The sequence below is a fragment of the Sphaerodactylus townsendi genome, linkage group LG04, assembly GCF_021028975.2.
Source record: "Sphaerodactylus townsendi isolate TG3544 linkage group LG04, MPM_Stown_v2.3, whole genome shotgun sequence".
Lineage (NCBI taxonomy): Eukaryota > Metazoa > Chordata > Lepidosauria > Squamata > Sphaerodactylidae > Sphaerodactylus > Sphaerodactylus townsendi.
The window spans coordinates 109,927,530-109,951,915 of NC_059428.1; the positions used below are offsets into that span (position 1 = coordinate 109,927,530).

General features: G+C 43.5%; 1 protein-coding gene across 1 annotated transcript; it reads left to right on the forward strand.

The window, feature by feature from the left end:
• The first annotated feature begins 2,104 nt into the window (after positions 1 to 2,104).
• LOC125431351 (zinc finger protein with KRAB and SCAN domains 2-like) lies at positions 2,105 to 15,668 on the forward strand. Its single transcript, XM_048494115.1, has 4 exons — positions 2,105 to 2,594; positions 3,338 to 3,436; positions 12,201 to 12,259; positions 15,047 to 15,668. The coding sequence occupies exons 1-4, from the start codon at positions 2,105 to 2,107 to the stop codon at positions 15,062 to 15,064; spliced, it is 666 nt and encodes a 221-aa protein (XP_048350072.1). The 3' UTR covers positions 15,065 to 15,668.
• The last annotated feature ends 8,718 nt before the right edge of the window (positions 15,669 to 24,386 follow it).

The window sequence follows — 24,386 nt, forward strand, 5'->3', positions numbered from 1 at the left end:
GTCAGCATTAACTCAGCCTAGTTCAGATTTTCGCTTTTGAATGGAAACTGATGTGCGATTAAGAATCCGCAGCACAGGACGCCTGTGGGTCATCACCTTCTTTGTCTGATGCTTACATTACTAGCTCATTGTCAATGTTTTATTTGATGTTTCACTTTTCTCTGTCCAGCTATATAAAATAAGCAACCACTTCATTTGATCTGATAGAGCAGATCCGAGCCCACAAAAAGCTTTCGCCGCAGGATGGTTAGTCTTTAAAGATGCCGCAGGACTGTTGCATTTGCTGCAGCAGAACACAGCTCCTCTCATCTGCAACTGTTGTTATTACTTCTTGCTTGCTACAGTAATAGAAAAGCTGACCCAGATGTGATGATTGCGTCACGTAGCTGGAGGCCTACCTAGTTTAGTATTTTGTGAGTTTCTATCTAGTTCACAGTTGTTTCTCAGGGGAGGCCTTTATAAGTGAAACCACGGTCAGTCTACAACATGTATTATTGTATTTCCTTCTGTAGGACATCTGTTGAGAGCCAACCTAAATGTGACAGCTTACTGATATCCACTACAAGGATGGCACCATCTTTTAAAAGTGTTTTAAAGTGCAGTGTGGACCTTGTTCGAATAGATCCTGCATTGGCTGTGAGCGAAAAGGCGCTCTTTCCCAACCCTCTGCTTTTTCAAGTACTGAAATGTGCTTCCCCCACCCCCGGCCAGCCTGCTGTTTTGTCATCTGAAAAAGCACAGGGTGAGGAGAGAAGAATACTACAACCTGCAGCCCTGTGGATCCCTCGTGGCATTTTTAAATCACTTCAGAATGGTGGCAGCACTCCACGGCAGACACGAGGACACCATCATGTCAAGTTTGACCCTGAGTTTCACAGATGTTGATTTATCCTGCACAACATGCCACTTTCATTGCTCCTCTCAGAAGAAGGTTCAGGTAAATGGCAGCAGCTCTATGGTGCATCTGCTTATCTTTCCTGGAACTCTCTGAATGCCACATGAATTTACAAAGAATCTCACTGCCTCTTGGTGTCTCCTGAGCCAGACAAGAAGCAAAAGATCGCTCTACCTAGTACCAGATATCAGATAATAGGGCTTGTAATGACAAATCCACATCTTTTTAGAGGATCTTTTAAAGGTTTTGCCTCTTCAGAAGTGTCTACCAGCAGTTTTTTCCAGGATTTATCCATTAAGGAGAGATTAACAATCTTTAATTCCAATAATACAAAAGAATAAGGGGGTAGAATTTGATTTCTCTAAACTATTAAGCAGCAAACCAGACAGAAGAATGGTAGAAACATTTATCTTGAATTGAGATAAGAAAATACTCTTTTTATTGAGCAAGGCAGAAAAAAAGTAAAAACATGGAAAGATTAACCCTACAATTACTGTGAAGATAAATGCTAAAATAATCAGAGTTGCTAGCATTGATTAATCAAAATATAGCAAGAAGTAATTTTAAAATCAAAGCAAGTTTTGGCTTTTGTCTCATTGCTTTTAGAGATTATCAAAAAGATGAAGTTACCCACTAAGGGCGTTTCTGCACAGCGCATTGCCAGCAGAGTTCGACTTGGGTAACGCAGCCCGGGTTGTCTGCACTGGCACAGATGTCGACGCAAGTCCGACTCTCCTTCGACTCGCCTAAGCCAGGTCTTCTCGATCCGTGCTGTGACCCAGTATTTTTCGAAGAAGTCGTGTCGACCTCACACTTTCGCGGACTGTCTGTTGAGCCCGACTCAACTTGGCTTGGCCCGACTCCAGCCAATTGCATCGTTCCTTTTTCTGGCCAATCAGGGCTTACTGTCCCATAGACCAATCATGGTGCGTTGTTGCCCAGTCAATCATAACCGGCCATGCAGAGCATGCGTGGAGCCGGAAACTCGGGGCACCGAAAAGTGAAATCCATAAAGGGATCATTTGCTCATGTCACGCATGAAGCATTATCCCGGCGACCAAATCCACATCGCCCAAATGTACCTGCCTATTGTGTCTCAGCCAATCACTAGCGCTTGCTGGCTAGATCCCTCTCTCCCCTTACAGGACGGATGTTCGAAGGGGGTGGTCGCCATTTCGCTGTTTTAGGCTCCTAGCTTGCAGAACCACAATGGATCCCCTTTTTGAGTCCACAGCATCCTCCTCCGACAGTGGGTCAGGTAGCCGAGGGGTGGGGAGAGGTGTGTCGTGGAGGGATCGTGAGACGAGGGACTTGATTGAAATCTGGGGTGAGCTTGAGCTACACAGTAGAATAAAGAAATGCCAGCGCAACATCCATCTTTTTGAAATGGCCGTGACGGAGATGCGTGAGAGGGGCCACAAAAGGTCACCACTTGAGTGCAGAAATAAATTTAAGGCACTCAAAAGGGATTATAAGAGGGTTGTTCAACACAATTCCATTTCTGGGAATAGCCGCAAAACCTGCCCTTACTATGAGGAGCTGGACATGCTCCTGGAGACAAATGCCACCATTAGACCAATGGGTATTGTTAGCAGTCACCATTACCATACGTCCGTGGACACTGCGGAGCACCCATCCCTTCTTCAGACAATCAGAGAAGAAGACATTCGTGAGGATAGCCAACTTTCTGGAATGTCAGGTAATGGTGCGGGTGCACGGTGAGGGATGAAACGAGGGGTGGCCAAGATATGAATGAGCCTTTGGAGCACCCCCTCCCCTTTCTGATCAGAAAACCAACCGTTCTGAAAAATTCTACTTTTACTAACCCCCCCCCCCCTTTCTAAATACTAATGTGGAAAGTACTGCTCACCTGTACTTTGGGACGTTGTGATAGTACAGATCCACAACTGGTTATGTGATGTTCTGAGGGTCTGTTACCCCATTGGCCAGTTGCGTAGACTTAAACATTGGGAGGAGAGGGCAGGGATTCTGGGGATGGGAAAGGGATGCTGCAAGCTGCTTCTTGCTGACTGTTGCACTTGATTGCCCACAAACAGGGAACTCACCCACCCTCTACAGTGATGACAACAAGGGGGGAGAGGGGAGCACCCAATAGGGTGCCAGTTCGCTGCAAGGTAAGCACGTGAATGGCCACGTTGGTCAACTTTTCTACAGGATGGCAACTGAGACAAATGAATTGCCCATTTAGACAGCTTGCACAGTCCCACTCTTGCATGCTGCACTAAGTTGCTGGTTGAGGAGGGACTGGAGGATGGCGCTTCGTAACGTCTTCTGCATAGCGCAATCGATCGTAATGAAATGCCTATGCCATGCTGCACCTAGCACTGGCAACTCACGGAGAATTTTGGTCACTTTGGATTGTGTGTAAACCTGATGTGCCCAAAGGCTACGTTCGCCTGCTCCCCTTCTCTCTCACTGCAGGTTCACATGGTTGCCCTACACAGCTGGTACAATCTCCAGAGCGGGGAGCTTTGCTCAAAAAGAGGAGTCTACGTCGTGTGGCCGAGCTGTCTGACATTGGTGAGTGGATGCTGGACACCACCAAAGGTATCATTGACACAGCGCAGTCAGAGATTAACATCCTCAACCGCCACATGTCAACCATAGCCACTGGTGTCTTAGGCACAACGGCTGCCATAGAAAGTCTGGTCCAGATTTTCCATCAGAAAACCACGATGACAGGGCAGATGTCGACTTCGTCCAGCATGGCCTGCAGTGGCAGGGAAAGTGGGAGAGTGGGGGGGGGGGAGATTCCTCGGAGGAGACTGAAGGCAAGGCAGCCACACCATGGCAATCGGAGGGGTGCTGAGAAACGCACAAAGAAGCCAACAAAAGTGTTGGATCTGTAGACTTCTGGAAGCCTGCAGAACATGTGGCAATGCTTTCACCCCTCCTTTCCTGTTGGTCATTTATAAATTTTACAGTAGAGGGTGAGAGCTAAGTAGGCCAGCCAGCACTCTTTTAGTAGTTTCCTTGTTTCCCTGAGCTTGGCAGCACCGCGTGACGTGAAGGTAGTGCGAGCGGTGGTTTGTAAGACTTTGAACACCCAGACATGCTTTCAATAAAAGAACATTGATTTATTCAAATGAGGTAACATATTAACTGAAAGGCTACAGTCATATGACAACAAAGGGGGCCAACTTTCAGATGAATTCCAACAGGGATTTCTTGTGTGCAAGGGGTGGGTGTGGGTGTGCAAAACAGGACGCATTGTCCAACATGGAGTCTGTTTTGAAACCCAATCTTTTGCTGCTGAACCGAGGAAGCTGAAGCTGGGCAGGGAAACCCCCCCCCCCTTTTGCACAGCAGTCACTGCTGTGGCAAAATGATTGCAGCAGGAATTCAAGAGAAATGGCTCCACATCCTCATCACCACCACTTTATTGTGTAATACAATCACAGGTGAGCTGCACCATTGCTACTCCGGCCCTGCCAGCATAAACTCCGCAATGGCGTCTCTCACTCTTTGATCCTCTGTTCTGTTCCCAGCCTCAGTAGGGTCATAGTCCTCTCACTCAGTACACTCGAAAATGTTCTCACAACGTGTTTCAGATTCACCACTCCCCTCTTCCTCTGGCACATTAAGTCCCATGGTTTTCACATATGTTGTGTAGTGCAATGCAGGCACTGACAAGCGTGCTCATGTTGTCCAGCCCACAAATGCAGAAGATTCACAAAAAGAAAAGCCTGTCAACCGTGATCCCAAGAGGCTTGAGGATCGCATTTAGTGGCTTCGGGTGGCGGGTTGCATTTCTTAAAAAATAATGCTGGACAAAAGTGTGTTGATTTGTTTACTAGTGCTGCCAAAGTGCTCTCCCCCCATTAATCTTGCCGATCAAGTTGCAAAGCCAAATCCACAAGGGCACTTTTCTTCATTTCTACTTGTGTTGTACTTCTACTTAAGCTGCATTTCCCCTAGCCCAGGGGTAGGGAACCTGCGGCTCTCCAGATGTTCAGGAACTACAATTCCCATCAGCCTCTGTCAGCATGGCCAATTGGAATTGTAGTTCCTGAACATCTGGAGAGCCGCAGGTTCCCTACCCCCGCCCTAGCCAATCAGTAGTGGCCATATAGCACAGTTGGTTAAAGCATTGCATTGATGGCCAGAAGGTTGCCTGTTTGAGTCCTGCCAGGGATGGAGAAGTTTTTATTTTAAACAAAGGCACATGGAAATGGGGCTTTGTTTTAATCATCCGTTTCCACATTCCTGCATAGGCTCATTCTGTGCATGCTCGCAGAGACATAGATTCGTCCTTTGATTAATTAAAAAATTTCGCCCCAGCACAATGCAGCAGCCAATCAGGAGAGCCCCTGAGTGGATAGCGCATTTGATCCGCCGACAGTGCGGACTCCTGCATGGCTGCTGCATTTCTGGGAACAAGGGGGCAGAACCTGCAATGGGAACCATGAAACCACACTCAAAAGGTCCCGAAGCAAACCACACAGGTTTGTATCTACTTTCACTTTTGAAGTGGGGAATCGACTACTGTGATAAGGGGGGGGAGTGCCAGAAACAGGACTCATCTGTGTTCCGCGGTTTGGTAATGGGGAGATAGCGAAGAAATTTGGATATTTTGGGTGACTGTTCCAGGATTAATTACCAGTGGGAAATCGCCCTAAGTCTCTCTTCATAGGGCATGGATTCCAGACCTTTTACCATTTTTTGCCCTCCTCTGGACATGTTCCAGCTTGTCAATATCCTTCTTAAATTGCAGTACCCGGAACTGAACACAGTACTCTAGGGGCCACTCTGCTCTGTAGGATTCGACCTTAGTTCGACGTAGGTCCGATCCGGGTACTCCGCACAGCCGTAATGTTCGACTCGTGTCTGGCTCTGCTCCCCCCCTCTCCCCGTCAAATTTTTGAGCTCGACTGGGAGGTGCAACTTTTTGGCGAACTCGGGTTGCACTCAAGCCGAAGCCGGTGGAGTGCGGAATCTCCCTCGGCTCGACTCTGCCAGCCAATCACAGCGCAGTATTTCGGCCATGCGCAGAATGGGAGACTCGCGGCGGCGGCGAGAAGCGCGCCTTAAAAAACCCAGTAACAGCAGAGTCAAGTCAGCAACCAATCGGGATGCAGCGCAGGGAGGTGGTCCCACCCTCTGAACTCGACTCCGGAGACACAAGCTCAGCTGCTGTGCGGAGTAACAGAGGAGTCGAGCTCAGGTAACGATTTACGTGGACACGAATCAAACCTGAGTCGCCTTGTGTGTGCAGAAAGGGCCACGGTGAGGTCTGACCAATGCAGAGTAGAGTGGTACAATTACTTCCCTCGATCTAGACACTATACTCTTATTGATGGATCCCAGAATTGCACTGGCTTTCTTTGCTGCCATATCACACTGCTGACTCATATTCAGTTTGTGGTCTACTAAGATTCCCAGATCCCTTTCACATGTACTGTTGTCAAGCCAGGTGTCACCCATCCTATATCTGTACATTTCATTTTTTCTGCCTAAGCATAGAATCTTACATTTATCTCTGTTGAAATTCATTTTGTTAGTTATGGCCCAGCTCTCTAATCTGTCCAGATCATTTTGAATCCTGCCCCTGCCCTCCATGGTATTAGATAACCCTCCAAATTTGATATCATCTGCAAATTTGATTAACGTGCCCTCTATTATCCAAGTAATTGATAAAAAATGTTGAATAGCACTGGGCCAAGGTCAGAACCCTGTGGCACTCCACTGCTTCACTTCTCTCCAGGATGAAAATGAGCCATTGATGAGCACTTTTTGAAGATTCTTAACCTCAGCGTTTGCAAAAGGAGACCAGGTTCCACACACCCTTTGGTTGGAGACCTCCCTGTCCCCACTGGTTTTGCCCACCGCCACTCAGCTGGGAGGTAGCAGAAAAGTGTAAGGGAAATGGAGTAGTTGGGAGACTTACCGCATGGTGGGGGTCCTTGTTCATGATGTAATTTCATGGTAATGCTGGCCAAGGGCTGGCAACCAGAAGGAAATTCACTGTGTGGTGGCAGTGCGCTCACATATGGGTGGCACTCTAATATCTGTACTTTAGCATCTACCATTTGAGTGAATGCTAGATTGTTCTCAATAAAATGACATCTTGGACAACCCAGAGGGTACCTTTTAGGGCCACACCTCCAATTGCACCCTGGTCTGGAATTCCCCATGAAACACTGGTTTTGAGAGCTCACCCCACCTCCAGTCTCCAGCTGGGCTTATACTGCCCCACCCTCCCATCTCCACATGGCTAGCCCCATTGCTGATCTCCATGGGGAAATCGAAGAAGCAAGGACTGGTTTGTTTCTGGTCTCAGCCAGGCTTAGATCTAGCCTGCAGCTTAGAGCAGGATCAAAGTCTAGCTGAGGCCAGGCTCAGACTGAGCATGGAGGCTGTCCACCTCTAGCTTTATACTATTGGCTCCATCCCCAAACCCCACCTGATTGGTGGTCAACTGTGAAGGGGTGTGTGCAGCAGTGAACTCCACAGTGAGCTCCAGGCACCATTTTAGGATGCTACACCCCTGTTAGTCCTTTATTGTGAAGGGACTCTGTATGGGACAGGAAAGACAGAACAAAAGGTTTTAACCATTTATCTAATTTAGGATGGAGATAGACTACAGATACCATGGCCCTTTCTGCCCAACCAAAATAAAACATTTTAAGAAAGGAAATAAAACATTTCCTCCATAAGGTTCTGCATGGTTTTTTCCTGAAAAAAAATTATTGTTATTTACATCCCCTTCTTTAGTGATTCTTTTGTGGAAATATTTTCACAGCATTTTCACTTACTATGTATATCTCTTTAAAATGGTTCCCACACATTTCCATAGTCCCTGGACTTCATCCTCAGTGCCATTTTCTGAGTTCACTCCAGCTGTCTCACCTGTTTATTTAGTCAGTTCTGGGTTTTTTTAAAATTGTAGATGGTTCTTGTGGCAAATTGCAGCATAAAGCATTGAATCATTGAATCCACGGAGAAGACAAAATACTAGAGCTGATATTCTCTCTTCCTCCCTTTCTAAGAGAATCACAAAATGGTGGACAAGAATCATTTTGAGGAAGTGAATGCAAACAAACAGGGGGATTGAAAACGTTTTGCAAACATTTTCAATGACTTGGGTGGAAATGGCCCCTGTCTTGCCTTAATGGCAGATAGAGAAGCAGGAAATAGCACTGAGAACAAACAATTGTGCTCGGTAAACTTTTAGTTTGGAGTTTTTAAAACCCAGAAATTTTGGGTAAAGACAAATAAAGTCACCCATCAGCTTTATTTGGCTTTTTACTAAAACTGAATCCCCAAATATTCAGTTCTCTCTGCTGTTCCAAGTCCATCTGGACTTGGGAAAGGCAAGGGCGGGGGAGAGGTTTAACTGAATCCTGGATTCCAGCATTCAGTTGAAGCTCTGACTCTCAGCCCTGCCAGCAGTAGCGGCTGGGGAGGGGGATCTTCACCTGAATGCTGGAGTCCACATTGACTTGAGAACTGGCAGTGGGGCTGAAAGAGAGAACTTCTACTGAATGCTGGAGTCCAGCATTCAGACGACGCTTTCTCAGCTGATAAAACTGAATGATGTTTAACTTTATCAACTCCCTGGATATTTCTTTTTGGTAAAAATAAAACCCTCCAAAACCCAATAAAGATTTTAACAAATCACCACCCAAAACAGGAAAAGCAGTTAACTAGTAGGAAAGAACCCCTAAGAATTGCTGGCAACTATTTGACTGTCTTTTGAGGTAGCAGGCTGAAATGTATCTTTTTACTCAGGCTTTTAATGAGGGTTTTATCTTATCAGCTTTTTAATGGTGTCTTTCTGATCTGATGTCAGTTTTATGGCTAGTTTTATGCTTCTTATGTCCCTGGGCTTGTTTAGGGGCTTGTTTTAATGGGTTCTTGGGTTTTATATGAATAAGATATTATTTTAATTGCAAGTCACCTTGAGCAGAGCTCTGAAGATAACTACTAGAGGTTTATTCTGCTGAATAGGTGTAGAACTGCTCAGCACAACAGGCTATATTCTGTCATGCCCATTAAATTCTGTCGTACAAAGTAAATGGTTTGGGTACAATTTATGTACAGGACTGATTTTCCTGATACATCTCCCAAAGTGCTGCAAATGAAAATCTTCTGGTGATCCCCCACCCAAAAGATATCTGGATAGCTTGAACCAGGGTCAGGGATTTTTCAACCTGGTCCCAACCTGGTTGTGGGTGCCCCACTGCTGGCTACCCCTGCAGTAGGCCACCTTGGCCTTGTAGGAGACAACCTTTTTGGAACAAACTAGACACTACTTTGACTTCAGCTCATAAGCTTCTTACTTGTGTCAGGTGGTTAACAGCACTCCTGCAAAATTGAGCCCCTGCACCACACCAGTCCCCTCCCTCTTGCCCTGCCTCACTTTGATCCCTCTCAGGAGGTTCCCTCTCTCTTGGGAGCTCCCTGCTCCGACCTCCTAGTGGCTGGTGAGGTGTCTGTCTTGCTCTGCTGGCCTTAGACTGGCTTTTCAGTCTTCTTGGCCCTCCTCCTTGATTGCAGCCTGGCTAAGGCTGTGCCAGCCTGGCCCTACTATCTTAGGCTGATGATTGCAGCTTGTCCCGGGCTGTGCTGCCTCCACCTTGTTCCCAGGAACTGCTGAGACTTGCTCTTGCTGCTCAGGCTCTCCTGCAATTTCTTTGCTGTTCCTTCCTGCTGCTCACTTCCTGGAGGTCCCTGCTCTTGTGGTAAATCCAGGGGTGGGGCTGTAGATTGTGGGGTGCTTCAGGGTCTCTGAGTGGGCATTTGTGATAAGGAGGTGGGTGAAACAGGCTGCTGGGTGCTAGGAGGTAGCCTCATCCCTAGACACTGGTGGAATGCTCTGTCCAGTGAGACTAGGGCCCTGTGGGACCTTATGCAGTTCCCCAAAGGGGCTGTAAGACAGAGCTGTTCCACCAAGCATATGGCTGAGCCTTGACTCCCCTTGCTAATACTATTTTCTCAATGTCATAAAATATTTAAAATGTTTTAAATGTTATCAATGTTTTTAAATGTATTTATATTGTTTAAAACACATTCATATTGTTTTTAAATGTATTTACATTGGTTATGTTTTAAATTATTTTGGTCATGTATTGTGGAAATGTTGTGTGCTACCCTGAGCCTGTCGGAGAAGGGCAACATACAAGATCAATAAATAATAAATAAATAAGGTTGCATCTAGGAGACAACATAGTCCTTGGCTCCCAAAACTGTGGTTATTTAGATTGATAAGTGTATGTAGTTCCAAGCATGACCCAAATGTATCAGTCCTCCCCGCACCCATTGAAGTGACTGGCATTTTAGTAGTTTGGCTGTTGTGGATTTCCTGGGCTGTGCGGCTGTGGTCTGGTGGTTTTAGTCTTAATGTTTCAACCACATTTATGGCTGGTATCTTCATCAGCATGATGCAAGTGAAATATTAGATGCAGGTGAAACGCTAGGAGCTAAAACTACTGAACCACGGCCACACAGCCTGGGAAAACCCCCAACAGCCAGTTAATTTTATCCACGAAAGCTTTCAACAATACATTCTGCTAGGTTCATTATATATACAGCCTGTTGTGATGAGCCATTCTTATGGGAGGAATTGGATTTCCATACTAGTTCCTCTTATTAGTCTTTGGCAAGATTAACCATCTACACAGATTCTTTATGCCCCTTGTTGAATAATCTGTGCCCGAGCAAAAATCACCTTTCAGACTTCTTAATTATTCTGATGACAAACTACATTTTTTCCTACAAGGCAGTGCTGAATTTTTCAACTGCTTCCTAAAAGGGAAATAAATACACTTCCTAACAGTGCTGTCAATTGTAAAACTGCTTTCACAACAAAATGCAAATATAATTTAATCACCGTTAATTATCATCTTGTCAGATTCAGCGGGCTGACCAGTTTTTCAGGTCTTCCAAGAGTTACTTGCCAGAATCTGTGTTCTTGTGTAAAGCCGGCTTTTGCATATTCCCTCAGGGATGGGTAACAAGCTGGAGAAAGTGGAAAAGACAATTCATGCTTGTTATTGGAGAGAAGCTTCTGTGTTAACAGCCTGGCAATTTTAAGTGTTGATCCTTTTTAAAAAGGTAATGTTCCACAAATAAGTAAGCATCAGCTTCAGGCCAGGAAATTACTGGAGATTTGGAGGTAAGGAAGGTGGGGAACAGACTTCAGCAGAGCGGAATGCCATTGAGTTCACCCTCAAAAGCAGCCATTTTCTCCAGGGAAATGATCTCTGTGGTTTGGAGCTCAACTGTAATTCTGAGAAATCTCTAGACCCCTCCTGAAGGCTGGCAACAAAGGGAGTTTTCCTTCAGAAACTGAATGCAGATCACTGTAAAGCAGTCATAATTGAAACCTACCCTGCCATTCTTGCTGCAGAGCATTCGCAGCAGTATTTTGCCAAGCAGCTATCCTGGAGGCAATTGTGCTGCAAACGGATTGAGGATTGGGTTCTCACTACTGGGACCTCCAGATGACAAGTTCATCTGGAGAAAATGGCTGCTTTGGCAGGTAGACTCTGTATAATTATACTATGCTGAGGTCTCTCCCCTCCCCAATCCCAACTACCCCAATCTCAACCCCCAAATCTCAAGGTATGTCCCAATCCAGAGTTGGTAACCCTAGGTGGACACATTTTATAAGGTGCAGCTTCTCCCATTACAGAGCTGTAGGCTGGGGAAGGCTGGCCCAGGAATGAGCCAAGCCAAATGGGCCCTGCAGTGCCGCAAACCAAGATAATAGGGGGCACTCGGTTCAGACCCTTCTAGCAGAACCACCGATGGCCAGTGATTGTTGTAGCCACAGAATTGGCTCAGGGCTTGGCTCTGTTTGGTTCTGTCTGCTGGCAATCCTCTGGGTAGCAGCTCTCCAGGAGCCTTCTGGGGAGGTTTTGTGACCCATCCTCCCCTGGCTTCTCCATTCTCAAGAAGATTGTGGGAGTATTCCATATAAAGTGATAAGCAGCTAGGTTCCAACAAAGTTTTCAGAAGCTGAGTCAAGTCAAAACTTGATTGTCACCCAGCCATACCCACAGTCTTGACATCAGCCTGGTTGCCCTTGTATTTACCTGTGCCTTGAAATCACACAGAACAGGAAGTAGAAGCCCTGGTTTCCACCTCTTTTTTTTTAATTTCCTTTATTACGTTAAATTTTATGTACACTTCATTTATGTACACTTCATTTCCACCTCTTTCATACTACATGGGATGTGGAAATTTTGTATAACACTATTAACATCCTATTTGCTCAAGAGAAAACAATAAATCACATGGGTGTTTATTTTGTACATTTTTATCCTGCTTTCTCTCTTAGGAGCTCAGGGCAGCATACATCTTTCTCCCTCCTTTTTATCCTCCCAACAACCTTGTGAGGTAAGTTAGATAGTCAGAGAGAGAGAGTGTGTGTGTGTGAGAGAGAGAGTGTGTGTGTGTGTGAGAGAGAGTGTGTGTGTGTGTGTGTGTGTGTGTGTGTGTGTGAGAGAGAGAGAGAGAGAGAGAGAGAGAGAGAGAGAGAGTGAGTGAGTGAGTGCCTGGCCAAGGGTCCCCTAGCAAGCTTCCATGGGTGGAATCGGGGTCTCCTAGAATCTAATCTGACATTCAAAGCCCGATCTGCATGTTTGCATTTGCATTTTTTATCCCATCCTTACTCCAAGGAGCTTGGAGCAGCTTATGTCATTCTCCTTTTCTCCACGTTATCCTCACAACAATCATGTGAATGTCTTTATTTACGGCATTTACAGTTTGCCTTTCTCACGGTTAGTGGGTCAAAACTGCCAGAAGCAGAATGACTGGGTGCAGGGCCCCCCCCCCCCCCCATTTCTGATATCACCACAGATCCTATGCTATGGAGTCTTGTACTATGGAGTCTTGTGCTGACAGGACTCACAAAACAAGAACAGTGTAACCCTGTTAATGCACAAAGGTTATGTACCAATACATCTTTTCTGAATTAAAGTGGAGATCAGCTTTTTAATAGGCAATAACTGGGAAAAGTGAATGGATGGATTTATAGGTGACTTTGTTATGACTGAGATAATGGAAGAAGTTACATTATACGTTGAAAGCAGGGTGAACTAGGGGGTGACAGGTTGGAAATCCATCATTTTTATTGTCTCTTGGCTCATACCAAATGACAGATTATTTTTGTGGGTCACCCAGCTGGCCCAGTTTATAGATAAAGGTTATTGCCTATAAGGTAAGCTAAACTGAAAACTAAAGGCAGAGAACTGAAACAGAAATAAAATAAAAATAGAATATACCAAGGATGGAGCACAGCCTCAATATCAATACAATATCACACCAGAACCAGAACAACAGTTTATTGCCTGTAGGACAACTGGCAGTGCATTGTTCCCTTCTCACCTCCCTTAAGAGATTATTCTGCTGTCTAATAGATTTTCCATCAACCAAAACCTTCTTACCTTTTATGTTTTTAATCCCTTTGACATCAGTGAGGTTGTACACATGAGGAAGACATGAAAACATTTTCCAAAACAAACTCATGATGAACTGGACCTAGAACTGATCCTGAAATACGCCAATGTATGGGGAGATTCAGAAAGGAATTTTTCCCTGCCCATCATAATACTGCATTAAGCCAGTTTTGCAAGCATGTTACTGCAGTATTACAGGCAGCTATACTAGGGCTGCATTTAGTTTGTACATTTTTATCCTGCCCTTTCTCCAAGGAGCTCAAGACTGCATGCATGGTTCCCCACTCACTCCATTTTATGCTTGCAACAATTGCATGAAATTAAGTTTGAGAGAGGCTGGTTTGTCTATACTCTTTTCCACTGAAAGATGTGAGTAGAAATGTAACTATTTAGTTCTGATAGATATACACTAGGACCCAAATGGAGCATTCTAAAACAAAGACAGTCCAGCATGCGGTGGATGAAATTACATTTCTACTTAGATCTTTCTGTGGAAAAGAATATAGTAAAATTTAGTCCAAGTAGGGTTTTGGTCTGATTTATAGCACACTGCTAGAATTTGCAGAGTGCTAAAGGTACGTGGCACAGCGGAATTATCTGAGGAAATAAAGTTCATGCAGAGCCTTTTTATCATGTGTTTGTAGTGCTGTTAAGTCTCCACCAAATTATGGCAACCTAGTCAGGTTTTCAAGGCAAAAGACTAACAGAGGTGGTTTGCCATTTCTTTCCTCTGCATAGTCATTGGTATTCCCCGGTGGTTTTCCATCCATGCACTAGCCAGGACTAGCCCTGCTTTGCTTCTGAAATTCGACAAGATTAGGATAGCCTGAGCCATCCAGGTCAAGGACTTTTTATCTTAGTAAACTAATATAAATCTTTTATTGTAAAGAACATTCTAGTAGAAGCATAGAGGGGGGAAATGGCACCTACAGTCGCAGCCTCCCTGTCAGCAGGTAGGCCAGGGAGTGCAGGAGCCGGCCTGCTTCTGCAATGCCCACCTGAGCAGCACAGAGGGAGCCACCGGGCGCTGGCTGGGTCCCACAAGAACCCAGCCAACTCCCCCCATGTGATCAAATGGTGTGCCCCCGGGGACATGGGATACCCCATGTCCCCATTAGAGGTATGCCACTGCATTCTAAACAGGATATAGAGATAGGATTCTGACCTAACTAATTGGGATGGCTGGAAATACAGGAGGCATGTCCTGTTCTCATGGTAGAAAGGTGGGGACAAGCAAGAAAGAAGATGTTAGCCAAAAGAAAGGAAAATTCCTTGAGAGCAGCAATCTGAAGGACTGTCTGCTCCCTTATGTTGCTGCCCAGGAATTAAGATCACACAGAGAGGCCTTCCTGACTGTCCCATCAATCAAAGAAGCTCATTTGGTGGGTTGACAATACAGGGCTTTTTCAGTGGCAGCCTAACAATTTTGAAACAATTTCACTTGGGAGATGGGTCTAGTCCCCTGAGTTTCAATTTTTAGGAAGCAACTGAAGATGGTTTTAGTATGGACCTCATTTAGTTAAATTTACCAGCAGTCCTGAATTTTTAAATTTTTATGTACTTTATTTTATGTATTTTATCTATGTTGTAAACTGCCTTGAGCTACATAAAGAAGAAAGGAAACTAATACATCTTTTAAATCAATAAATCAAAGGGATAGCAGCAAAGTAGTAGAAAGGAACGTTATACAGGGTCCTGACCTATCTCTCTCTTTGGCTCTCTATAGACCCCCTCTGAACTCTGAGGCTACGAGACCGTGTAAAGTCCTTCACTTCCAACATGGACTGCAAAAGATCTTTAGTATGTTGCCCGACAGCAGCTTCACGCATCTGAGCAAAGACTTCTGAAAGTGCCACCCTGATTGACAACTGCCTGCCCAGGAGCATTCTCTGTTGTCGCCCCCACCTTGTGAAATGGCCTGCTTGAAAAGGTCAGGAAGGCTCCTGTGCTGCTGTCACTCTGCAAACTATATAAGACAGAATTGTTCAGGAGGGCATTTCTCTAAAGATATCACATCTACGGTATACTATAATAGAATAATACAGGAAGGTGCATTTACAAAGGGAACAGGACTCTGGACTATCCCGCTGAGTATAGTGTGTATTATTTGTTTGCTGCATTTATTATCCTATTCTCTCCGCATTGTTCTCTACTTATGTAATACCAAATCCTGCATTGTGCAACATATCATGTCTAATAAGTTTTGCGTGTTTCAGATTTCCATAATCCTAATCATACTATATTTACATTCTGATTGTTTTGATTTACATTGTGTAATCCAGATTGAGTCTCAGTGAGAAAGGTGGACTGAATATACAATAAATTTCAAAAAAGTTATCAAAGTATGCACCCACAAACAAGACTGCCTGTTGTGTCTCTGTAAAATTTACTGCATTGATCTTGCATCCTTTCAGTCAACCTTGGCTGAGGGTGGGTAATCCTTTTTAAATGTTAGTCAAGTCAGTGGTTTTTTTTTAGGGGGGGGGGGACTTTTAACTTTAGAGTTTTGACCATTACATCTCTATTTCTTCAGTTATAGGTGAAGAACTTGAGGTGGGGTGGGGGGAAATAAAGTAACAAGATTTCCAGTCCTGTAAACTTATTTGCTAGTGTTACTTTTAATAATAGAGAAAATAATGGGGCAAAATCATTACTCATCCTTTGATAGAACCTCCATTTTTAGTTTTGATACTCTACCATGATTTTTTTTTGTTGGAACAGGCAATGCCTAAAGTACAAAGAAAAAGAGAAGAGGACCCTGCAGAGGGCAGCAAGAAAACAAGATAGTGAGGTCAGCATTTTTTCTCCTGTTAAATGTCATTCCTTATCTGTCTCCTGATTGCTACTCTTAGGACAATATCCTGCTTCTTCTCAGATGTTTCACCCATTGTCTTTGTCTCTCTCAGCCAATGATGTAGTTAAGACACCAATTAATTAATTGATTGATTAAATTCAAATATCTTTAATGGCATAAACATAGCATCACAACCTTTCAATTAACATGATTTAGAACTCATAGAAATTACACCAGTTAAAAATTTAGCCACAGCTTCCAATGCCTCATGGTTAGGACACTGTTTCAGTCTCTTCCTCTTAATGTACTATCAAGTATGTTAGTTCCTAAATAAAGCTTTATCTACGCTTCAATAAGGTGGGGCACTTTTGCTTTGTTAATTATGCTGCCAACACTTTTAACTTTCCTTTAATAAGAATTTGATATTAAGTTCTTATATTTTTTTATTATTGACCGATCCTTTTCTTGATTATAAAGCAGGATGGGTTTTTCTTTTTTTTTTCTGGGAAAGCTAAATTGTTTTATATTCTACTTGCAATATGGAGTAAAAAAATATTTCAGTGATCAGGGGATTAATTAGTGCAGATAATACCTGAATTATTAAAGAGCATTTTTCTGTATTCCATGGGCATACTCCATGTCACAGTGCTCTCTTGGGCATCACACAGTGTGCATTATATATGTGCATCAGATATGTATTGATTAGCTGCTATGAAGTGACAACCATTTGCCTCCCATAGGCCATGTGTATTACTCCCACAGATGACATCTTCCTATCTCCTCGGCTACTGTTTTTGAGCACGCACATCTATAATCCCTAGGGCCATGTATGCACCTGAGTGTTTTCTGTAATCGTCTCTGGCAAAGCTCTCACTATGAGCTTTTTGTGTAAATTCTGAACCTATGTATAAACAATGTATTTCAGAGCCCAAATAAAAGCCACATTGATGCTGGGGAACAGCAGATGTAGGTGTGAGGTGAGTGGGTGTGTTTTGCTTGCATGAACTCAGAAACTCGTGGCTGCAGCTTAAAAATTGGCTCAGACATATTTACTGAGAAGTTCCCCTGATTTCAAAGACATGTGGAGCTTAGCTACATTTTATACTTCTCATCAGCTACAGTAGATACCATGTATGCACATTTGGGGAAGGACATGTGTGTGCAAGCCCACCTGGCATGGGTGACCAAATCTGGAGATCAACCACTTGATTTGACAGCTTCTTCATATGTGTTCCTATTACATATTGAAACCATGTGTGGACATCTAGTGGTGTCATTGGAATTGGGTAAGCACAACAGGAATGCACGATTACTTTGGATGCCTCCTACATGATACAGCTGTAATCGGGCATGTATCATCTGACTGGGTCCAATCCCATTCCTACATCACCCATCTAGTTTCTAGGGCTGCCAGATTGCCCATTTGGCAGCAAACAACTGCCTTTTGCCCCTCTCTGTTGCTCAAATAACCAGCTGGAGTACAAAGGGAAGAAATCACTCAAAAAGCCCATAAGTGACATCACTGCATTGTATCATGTCCTACAAATTTACCAGATTTCTATGGTAAAAGCCACAGAGGTGACATCACTTTCAACTGGAAGTCTCCGCCCCTGGCTCCTACTGGTTTCCAAAAATGCACTGGTAACTCTGAAGTTGACCCTTTAGGCACTAAGGAGAACTAAGAAAAATAAGCACTAAGAAAAAATAAGCATAGGTAAACAAGGATCAGAGAACAGTGAGCTCACTTATAGCCTTTTCTGCCTATCGCCAATGGAGTTCTAGAATAAGGAGAGCTCAGTCAGAGAGTTTCTGCTTTACATGCAGAAGGATCCAGATTTTATGCTCTGTAATTCCTTCTTTTTTAAAGGATTGAATAGACCCTGGAGAGCCCAGTGTACAATACAGATCTTGACAAAACAATGGTGTGATTCATATATTCAGTTCTCAGTAGTCAGTCCCTGGCTCACCCACAGCTACGTTTCATGAAATGACTGCAATGCTTAAACAGATTCTTGCTTCTTAAAAGGGTGCTCAGAATTGGATGTGGTAACCTTTGCTCACTTGGATGTGATGTTTTCTTCAGATCAGTGGAGGTACTTCTGAATGATGTGTAGGAGCAGTGTACTTGCTTTGAGGTTAGAAAGCTGTTGAGATTTCCCACATTGTCTGACACATGCAATATTGTTGGCTGGGAATTTGCAAAGATTGGGGAAGGGGGGCTGTTATGTTCCAGATTTCCTCCCCCCTCCAGAAGTACAACTGTTTGCTTTGTTTATCTACATGTCTATAGTACAGAAGACAGGAGATGTGCTAAGGTTTTCCCAGCAGCCAGCTGTCTAAGTACAGCACCCCATCAGACATGAACTATGATAAACTACTCATATGGTGGGGTCACTGGAGTCAGATAGGCACACCAGGGAGGCACGATTGATTCAGATTCCATCCATGTATACAGGACTAACCTGGCAGGTAACATTTTAAAACATCTGCCTGTCCTTTGTGATCATTTAACAAACTCACCAATTATCCATTCTATTGTAATGAAAATAATTCTGGCATTCAGCCGCAAACTTTTAATCACATTAACTGTGATTCTCTGAACCCTTCTCAACTTGTCTGAATTTTCCTGGAAATATTAGACCCAAATCAACTTCACAGCAACTGCTGGGGCTTTTAATGCACTGCACTGTAGCCAAATGGGTTAGCTGCCAAAGAACATCCCTATGCAATAGAACTATCTCATCCCATAGAGGAAATGAAGCAACATGCTTTGCAGTTTCCAATACATATGCAGCCATGCTAGATCTCAAGCAAGAATCATTTACAGAGAAATCCTATGCAGAGCTAGGCATAGATGGGAGATTCTCTGCATAAGATTGCACTGGTAATGTTTAAGTGATCTTATTACAGACAATCATTAAACTAAAGAAATTAGTTTAATTAATTAGTCCATATTAGAAATTAATAATTAGAAATTAATAATTAGAAATTAATAATTAGAAATTAGTCCATATCAGAAATTCATTCAACCTGTTGACTATATGAGAGAACAGGAGGAAAAACTTTCTCATGTTGACTAATATTGCAACATACTTTAGGTAAATATTTTTTAGAAGAATCCCTGACCATCAATTATGTAAAAACAAAAGTAATGATCTTTGGGAAAAGACCAAAAAAACTTTTGTGGCGCATTCATGACATCTCTATCAAACAATGGTGGGACATGAGTTATAAAAGATTGAGGACCGCTGGACTATAAACCACTTTGAATAAGCAGAACTGAACTTAATTCCCTTCCCCTTTCAAAGAATTGCTCATGAACAGATACAACACTGGTGTCTTAGTAGCAGAGGCATAGCTAGGGAAATGGAGCCCGGTGTAAAAACTGAGTTTTGCAGGGGGATGCCCATGGGCAGCCGCTGTGATGCTGGAATCCCCCCTCCAAACAGCATCACTTTCAATGGTGTTTAAACTAAGGAGCCCAGATTCTCCTTTTAAATCCACCTTAAAGGGAGAATCTGGGGTCCCCAGGTGAAACAACATTGAAAGTGATCCTGTTTTGGGGTGGATTAGTCCACCCTGAAACAGCATCACTTTTAATGCTTAAACTGGGGACCTCAGATTCTCCCTTTAAATCCATGCCGAAGGGGGTGGATTTAAAAGTAGAATCTGGAGAAATCTGGGGGGTGCCTGCTGTCAGGGATGCAATTGTTAAGCTAGCAGCATCAAACTTTCAAAGTATCTTTAGGAGACTCTCCTGATGATACCACCCAGGTATGGTGAAGTTTGTTTCAGGGGGTCCAAAGTTATGGACCCTCAAAAGTTTAACCCCATCTCCTATTAGCTCCCTTTGGAAACAATGTGGGTTGGGGCACCCCCTTTGGGAGTCCATAACTTTGGACCCCCTGAACCAAACCTCACCTAACTTGGGTGGTATCATCAGGAGAGTCTCCCAAACAATCCCTGAAATGTTGGTGCTGCGCCTAAACACTATGCCCCCTGCAGGCCAAAAACTGAAAAAACACTTAAAAATACAAAACACACACAAACGAACCTGGATTTTTTGTGGGCCCCGCCCCAGGCATGTGCCCGGTGCATCGTGCACATACCCCTGGTCCCCTGGTAGCTATGCCTCTGCTTGATGGCCCTTAAAAATTACTGTCACTCAAAGAATAACAGATATTGAAACCCAAATTCTTTCCCCATATTATTTGAAGGACATTCTACCTCCGGGCTTCACTTCACTGCCTTGGAATAAGGGTCCTCCATAATATATTACAAATTTATTTTCACCCAACCTCAGGAGAACCTTTATGCTTGCTCGCTTGGCATATTTAAGCGGCAGATATCTACAGATCTCTTATCACAGGAGAATTTGTCCTTGTTTGTAAAAGGCTATTGAGATGTTTGAACATATCCTCCTGAACTGTGATTTTTACTCTGCACTTAGAAACCTCTACATTGATCCCAATATTCGGAAAAGTTCTTTTCTTTCCGATAAGGATAAGACCTACTTTCTGCTTTGCGATCTCTGTCTGTCAAGGTCTCTAGATGTAGCGAAATTTTTAATATCGGCCCAGCAGGCCCGTTTTAAGCACAACCAAACTTGCTAAATATAGTACCTACCTTGCATCTTGATTTTAAGCTATTATATATATTATCTCTTTTTAAACAAATGTGAATTCATATGTATATTTTCTATGCCAATAAAAGGCATTGATGTTGATGATGATGATGATGATGATAAAATTATTGTCATTTGCAGACTGGTAGTTTAGCATCGATTGTGTGCACTCTGTAAGAACTATATGAGAGTGAGATATTCAGTTATTCATAAGTATTGATTAATTCCCTCCACAACTGGAAGAAAAGCCAAACATTATTGCAGCACCCTTAGTTGCCAAGTGATATCATGTGCAAGTTGGCCTTTAAATTACAAACTGATCAATTGGAAATATACAGAGGTGTTAAAGAGTTCTAAGGGAACTTTAAAACAAAACCAAATGTAAAAACTGCCCACTTCCCCAAGCACAGGATACAAAGAAGCTGGCCCCCTTCCGCTGGCCCCTTTCGCTGGCCCTTCCGCCGGCCTCTACATCTGGGCCTATAACATCTATCTAGACCTACCGTTCTCCCTGGGGGTGGAAGAATTTAATATTAGGCACCGGGCGCCACCTACACCTATGCCTATATTTATTTTACATTTAAATGCTAATGTTTAGCTAGTTTTCGCTGCTTTTATAAGTTTTAGCCTATTTATGATGTTTTAAAATTGTATTTATTATCTGCTGTACACCGCCCAGAGCCCCTCGGGGATGGGGCGGTCTAGAAGCCCAAAGTATAAATAAATAAATAAATAAAAAATAAAGTAATCTAGTTCAACCCCTGAAAGAAAAATGGAAATCTCATGTAACACTAAAAGCATGGTTTAGCCGGTCCTAATTTTAGTCAGGTGTGCATGTGTGAAAAAGAGGAATGCAGTTCTACACACATTTCTGAATCAATTGACCACCTGGAAGGAAAGCTGATTTACAATCACATTTCAGCCTGAGCAGTTTATATCTCACTTGGGAATGGTTGAAGAAAGACATGTGATTTCTTACCCTCTACTTTGGCAAACCATGGGGTTTGCTGTTCATTACAGGAATTAACTAATTAACAAGAACTGGGCAAAGGTAGCTCTATTTTTCTTGATCCGGTTTTAAATGGATATAATTACATTTCAACCTTTCAAGGCTGCTGGATCCTATTGTTTGTTTTTTCATACCTCCTACATAAAAAGATCTTCCAGTGAGGATCCTTTCAATGGATTTTAAGAAGTGGCTCTAGTCCATGGAAGCTTATGCTGGAATAAAGTGTCGTTAATCTTTCATGAGCCGTTAGAATCCTGTTTATTTTGTGCTGCAACAAACTAGCAAAAGTACCTCTCTGGAAAATTAATCTGATGTGCATTTGCAGTCTTCCACACACTGTTTTTTCCCTATAGAGTGGAAGCTTTTGAAACATTTTAACAGCACATTATTGTACTGAAGTACAGTTTCACAGCAACTGCTGCTCTCAGAGTGAAAATTGCAGCTGTTATTCCAGTCTTATTCCAGTCCTTTTTAAAAAGAAGCAACATAAATGAGGGCAAGAGGAAAGGGTGGGTGGCAGGCTGGATTGCCAAATCTGGGTTTGGAAATTACAGGAGATTTGAGGTTGGAACCTGGGGTATGTGAGGATGAGGAAGGGAGCAGAGTTTGATGCTGTAGCATCCACCCTCCAAAGCAGTCATTTTCTCCATGGGAACTGATCTTTATTGACTGAGATCAGTTATAATTCCAGAAGATCTCCAGGTTTTACATGGAGGTTGGCAACCCTAAGTAGAATCTCAATCGTTACCTTCTCCCTTCCAACCCATTTGTGAGACTAAGGGTACTCACTCTATGGTTTCTAGAGAGCCACAATCACAATTACTACCAACCAAAACAGTCACATTTACTTCCACCCCTGGAATGAGGCCTGCACCTCATGGAGGCTTGAAGCTTTCTGTGGCGGTTTCAAGGTGGGAACCACAAGCCAGCCATCACCAGGCAAGGGCCATGCCCACTTTCCCAGAAGAGGTGCCACACTGGGTAGTTCCTGAGTCACTTCAAGAGTATCACCACCTTACAATCAGGAATCCACAGCATCAGCTACCAGCCATTGAAGCATTTCTGCAGGACGCCTAACTCCCCCCACCCCTGCCCCCACTGGGCTCTGTTCACCCTTTTCATCCAAAAGATCACATCCTATATCACAGGTAATGACTTGTATAGTTTTATCCATCAAAAAAGTGCTCTGTTGGGTTACAGAGTGCTGCAAGGGGGTGGGATCTTTCAGGAAGGAAATATGGAGTGAGAGAAAGCAGCAAACATGGCTGTTTCCACTAGCCAAACTGAAACGGTGAGGAAGCTGGAAGCCCCTCCCTCCTCCTCTAGAGCTATGAGGCCAATGGAGCAACGGAGTGCTTAGTATGTGAGTAAACCTGCTCTGTATGTTACACGTGACAAGTGAGTTGGGTTGGGCACCTGTCTCCCAATTTGTGTCACTCATAATGTCTGAGTCAAATGGAAATATTGGGACATGTCTTTTTCCACAATTCATTTCATAAAGCCATTCAACTTAAGCTCATTCATCCACTTTCAGGTTCATTTCAAGACATCTGGATGGGTCAAAAAGCTCTTGTCTGATGAAATGCCCTAGGTCTCTATGCAAATTGCAAAATTCATCAACAGGTAAGTTTGTATTATGGACAATCTTATCTCTATAGAGTTCTTATTCAGAGCCTTTGTAGTTTTAATTGTTATTAAATGTATGTCAGGTCAATGACTGTATTAATAAACTGACTGTCCTATCCGGGGGGGCAAACTGGCTTCAGGTCCAGAGCGGGCTTGTTCCAATGCATCTGTCCCCTTTGCCAGTGTAGGGTCACGTCTGGGTGCCCCCAGTGTCCAAACCTCTATGTCTAGGTGGAATCTCTTTTCCTTCACCTTGAACCCATGACTCCTGGTCCTAGCCTCTGGAGCAGCAGAAAACAAGCTTGCTCCCTCACCAACATGATATCCCTTCAGATATCTAAACATGGCTATCATGTCACCTCTTAACCTTCTCTTCACCAAACTAACAAGCAGCTCCCTAAGTCTCTCCTCGTAGGACATGGATTCCAGCCCTTTTACCATTTTGATTGCCTTCCTCTGGACCCATTCCAGCTTGTCAATATCCTTCTTGAATTGCAGTGCTCAGAACTGTACACAATATTCCAGGTGAGGTATAATGAATGTAGACTGGAGAGGTACAATTACATCCCTCAATCTAGACACTATACTCCTATTAATACAGCTCAGAATTTCATTGGCTTTCTTGGCTGCCACATCATACTGCTGATTCATGTTCAGTTTGTGGTCTACTAAGACTCCCAGATCTCTTTCACATGTAGTGTTGTCAAGCCAGGTGTCACTCATCCTATATCTGTGCATTTCATTTTTTCTGCTAAGTGTATAATCTTACATTTATCTCTGTTGAAATTAATTTTGTTTGCTTTGGTCCATCTCTAATCTGTCCATGTAATTTTGAATTCTGACTCTGTCCTCTGGGGTATTAGCTACCCCTCCTAATTTGGTGTCATCTGCAAATTTGATTAGCATGCCCTCTTTTCCATCATCCAAGATAAAAATATTGAATAGCACTGGGCCCAGGACAGAACCCTGTGGCACCCCATGAGTCACTTCAAGTCCAACCCCCTGCAACTCTA

Excerpts from the sequence above, each read along its gene's own strand:
- LOC125431351 (XM_048494115.1), top strand. The coding sequence starts at position 2,105 with ATGGATCCCCTTTTTGAGTCCACAGCATCCTCCTCCGACAGTGGGTCA. Across the intron at positions 2,595-3,337 it reads CCAACTTTCTGGAATGTCAG|GTTCACATGGTTGCCCTACA; the intron begins GTAATGGTGCGG and ends CTCTCACTGCAG. Across the intron at positions 3,437-12,200 it reads GGCCGAGCTGTCTGACATTG|GAGCTCAGGGCAGCATACAT; the intron begins GTGAGTGGATGC and ends TTTCTCTCTTAG.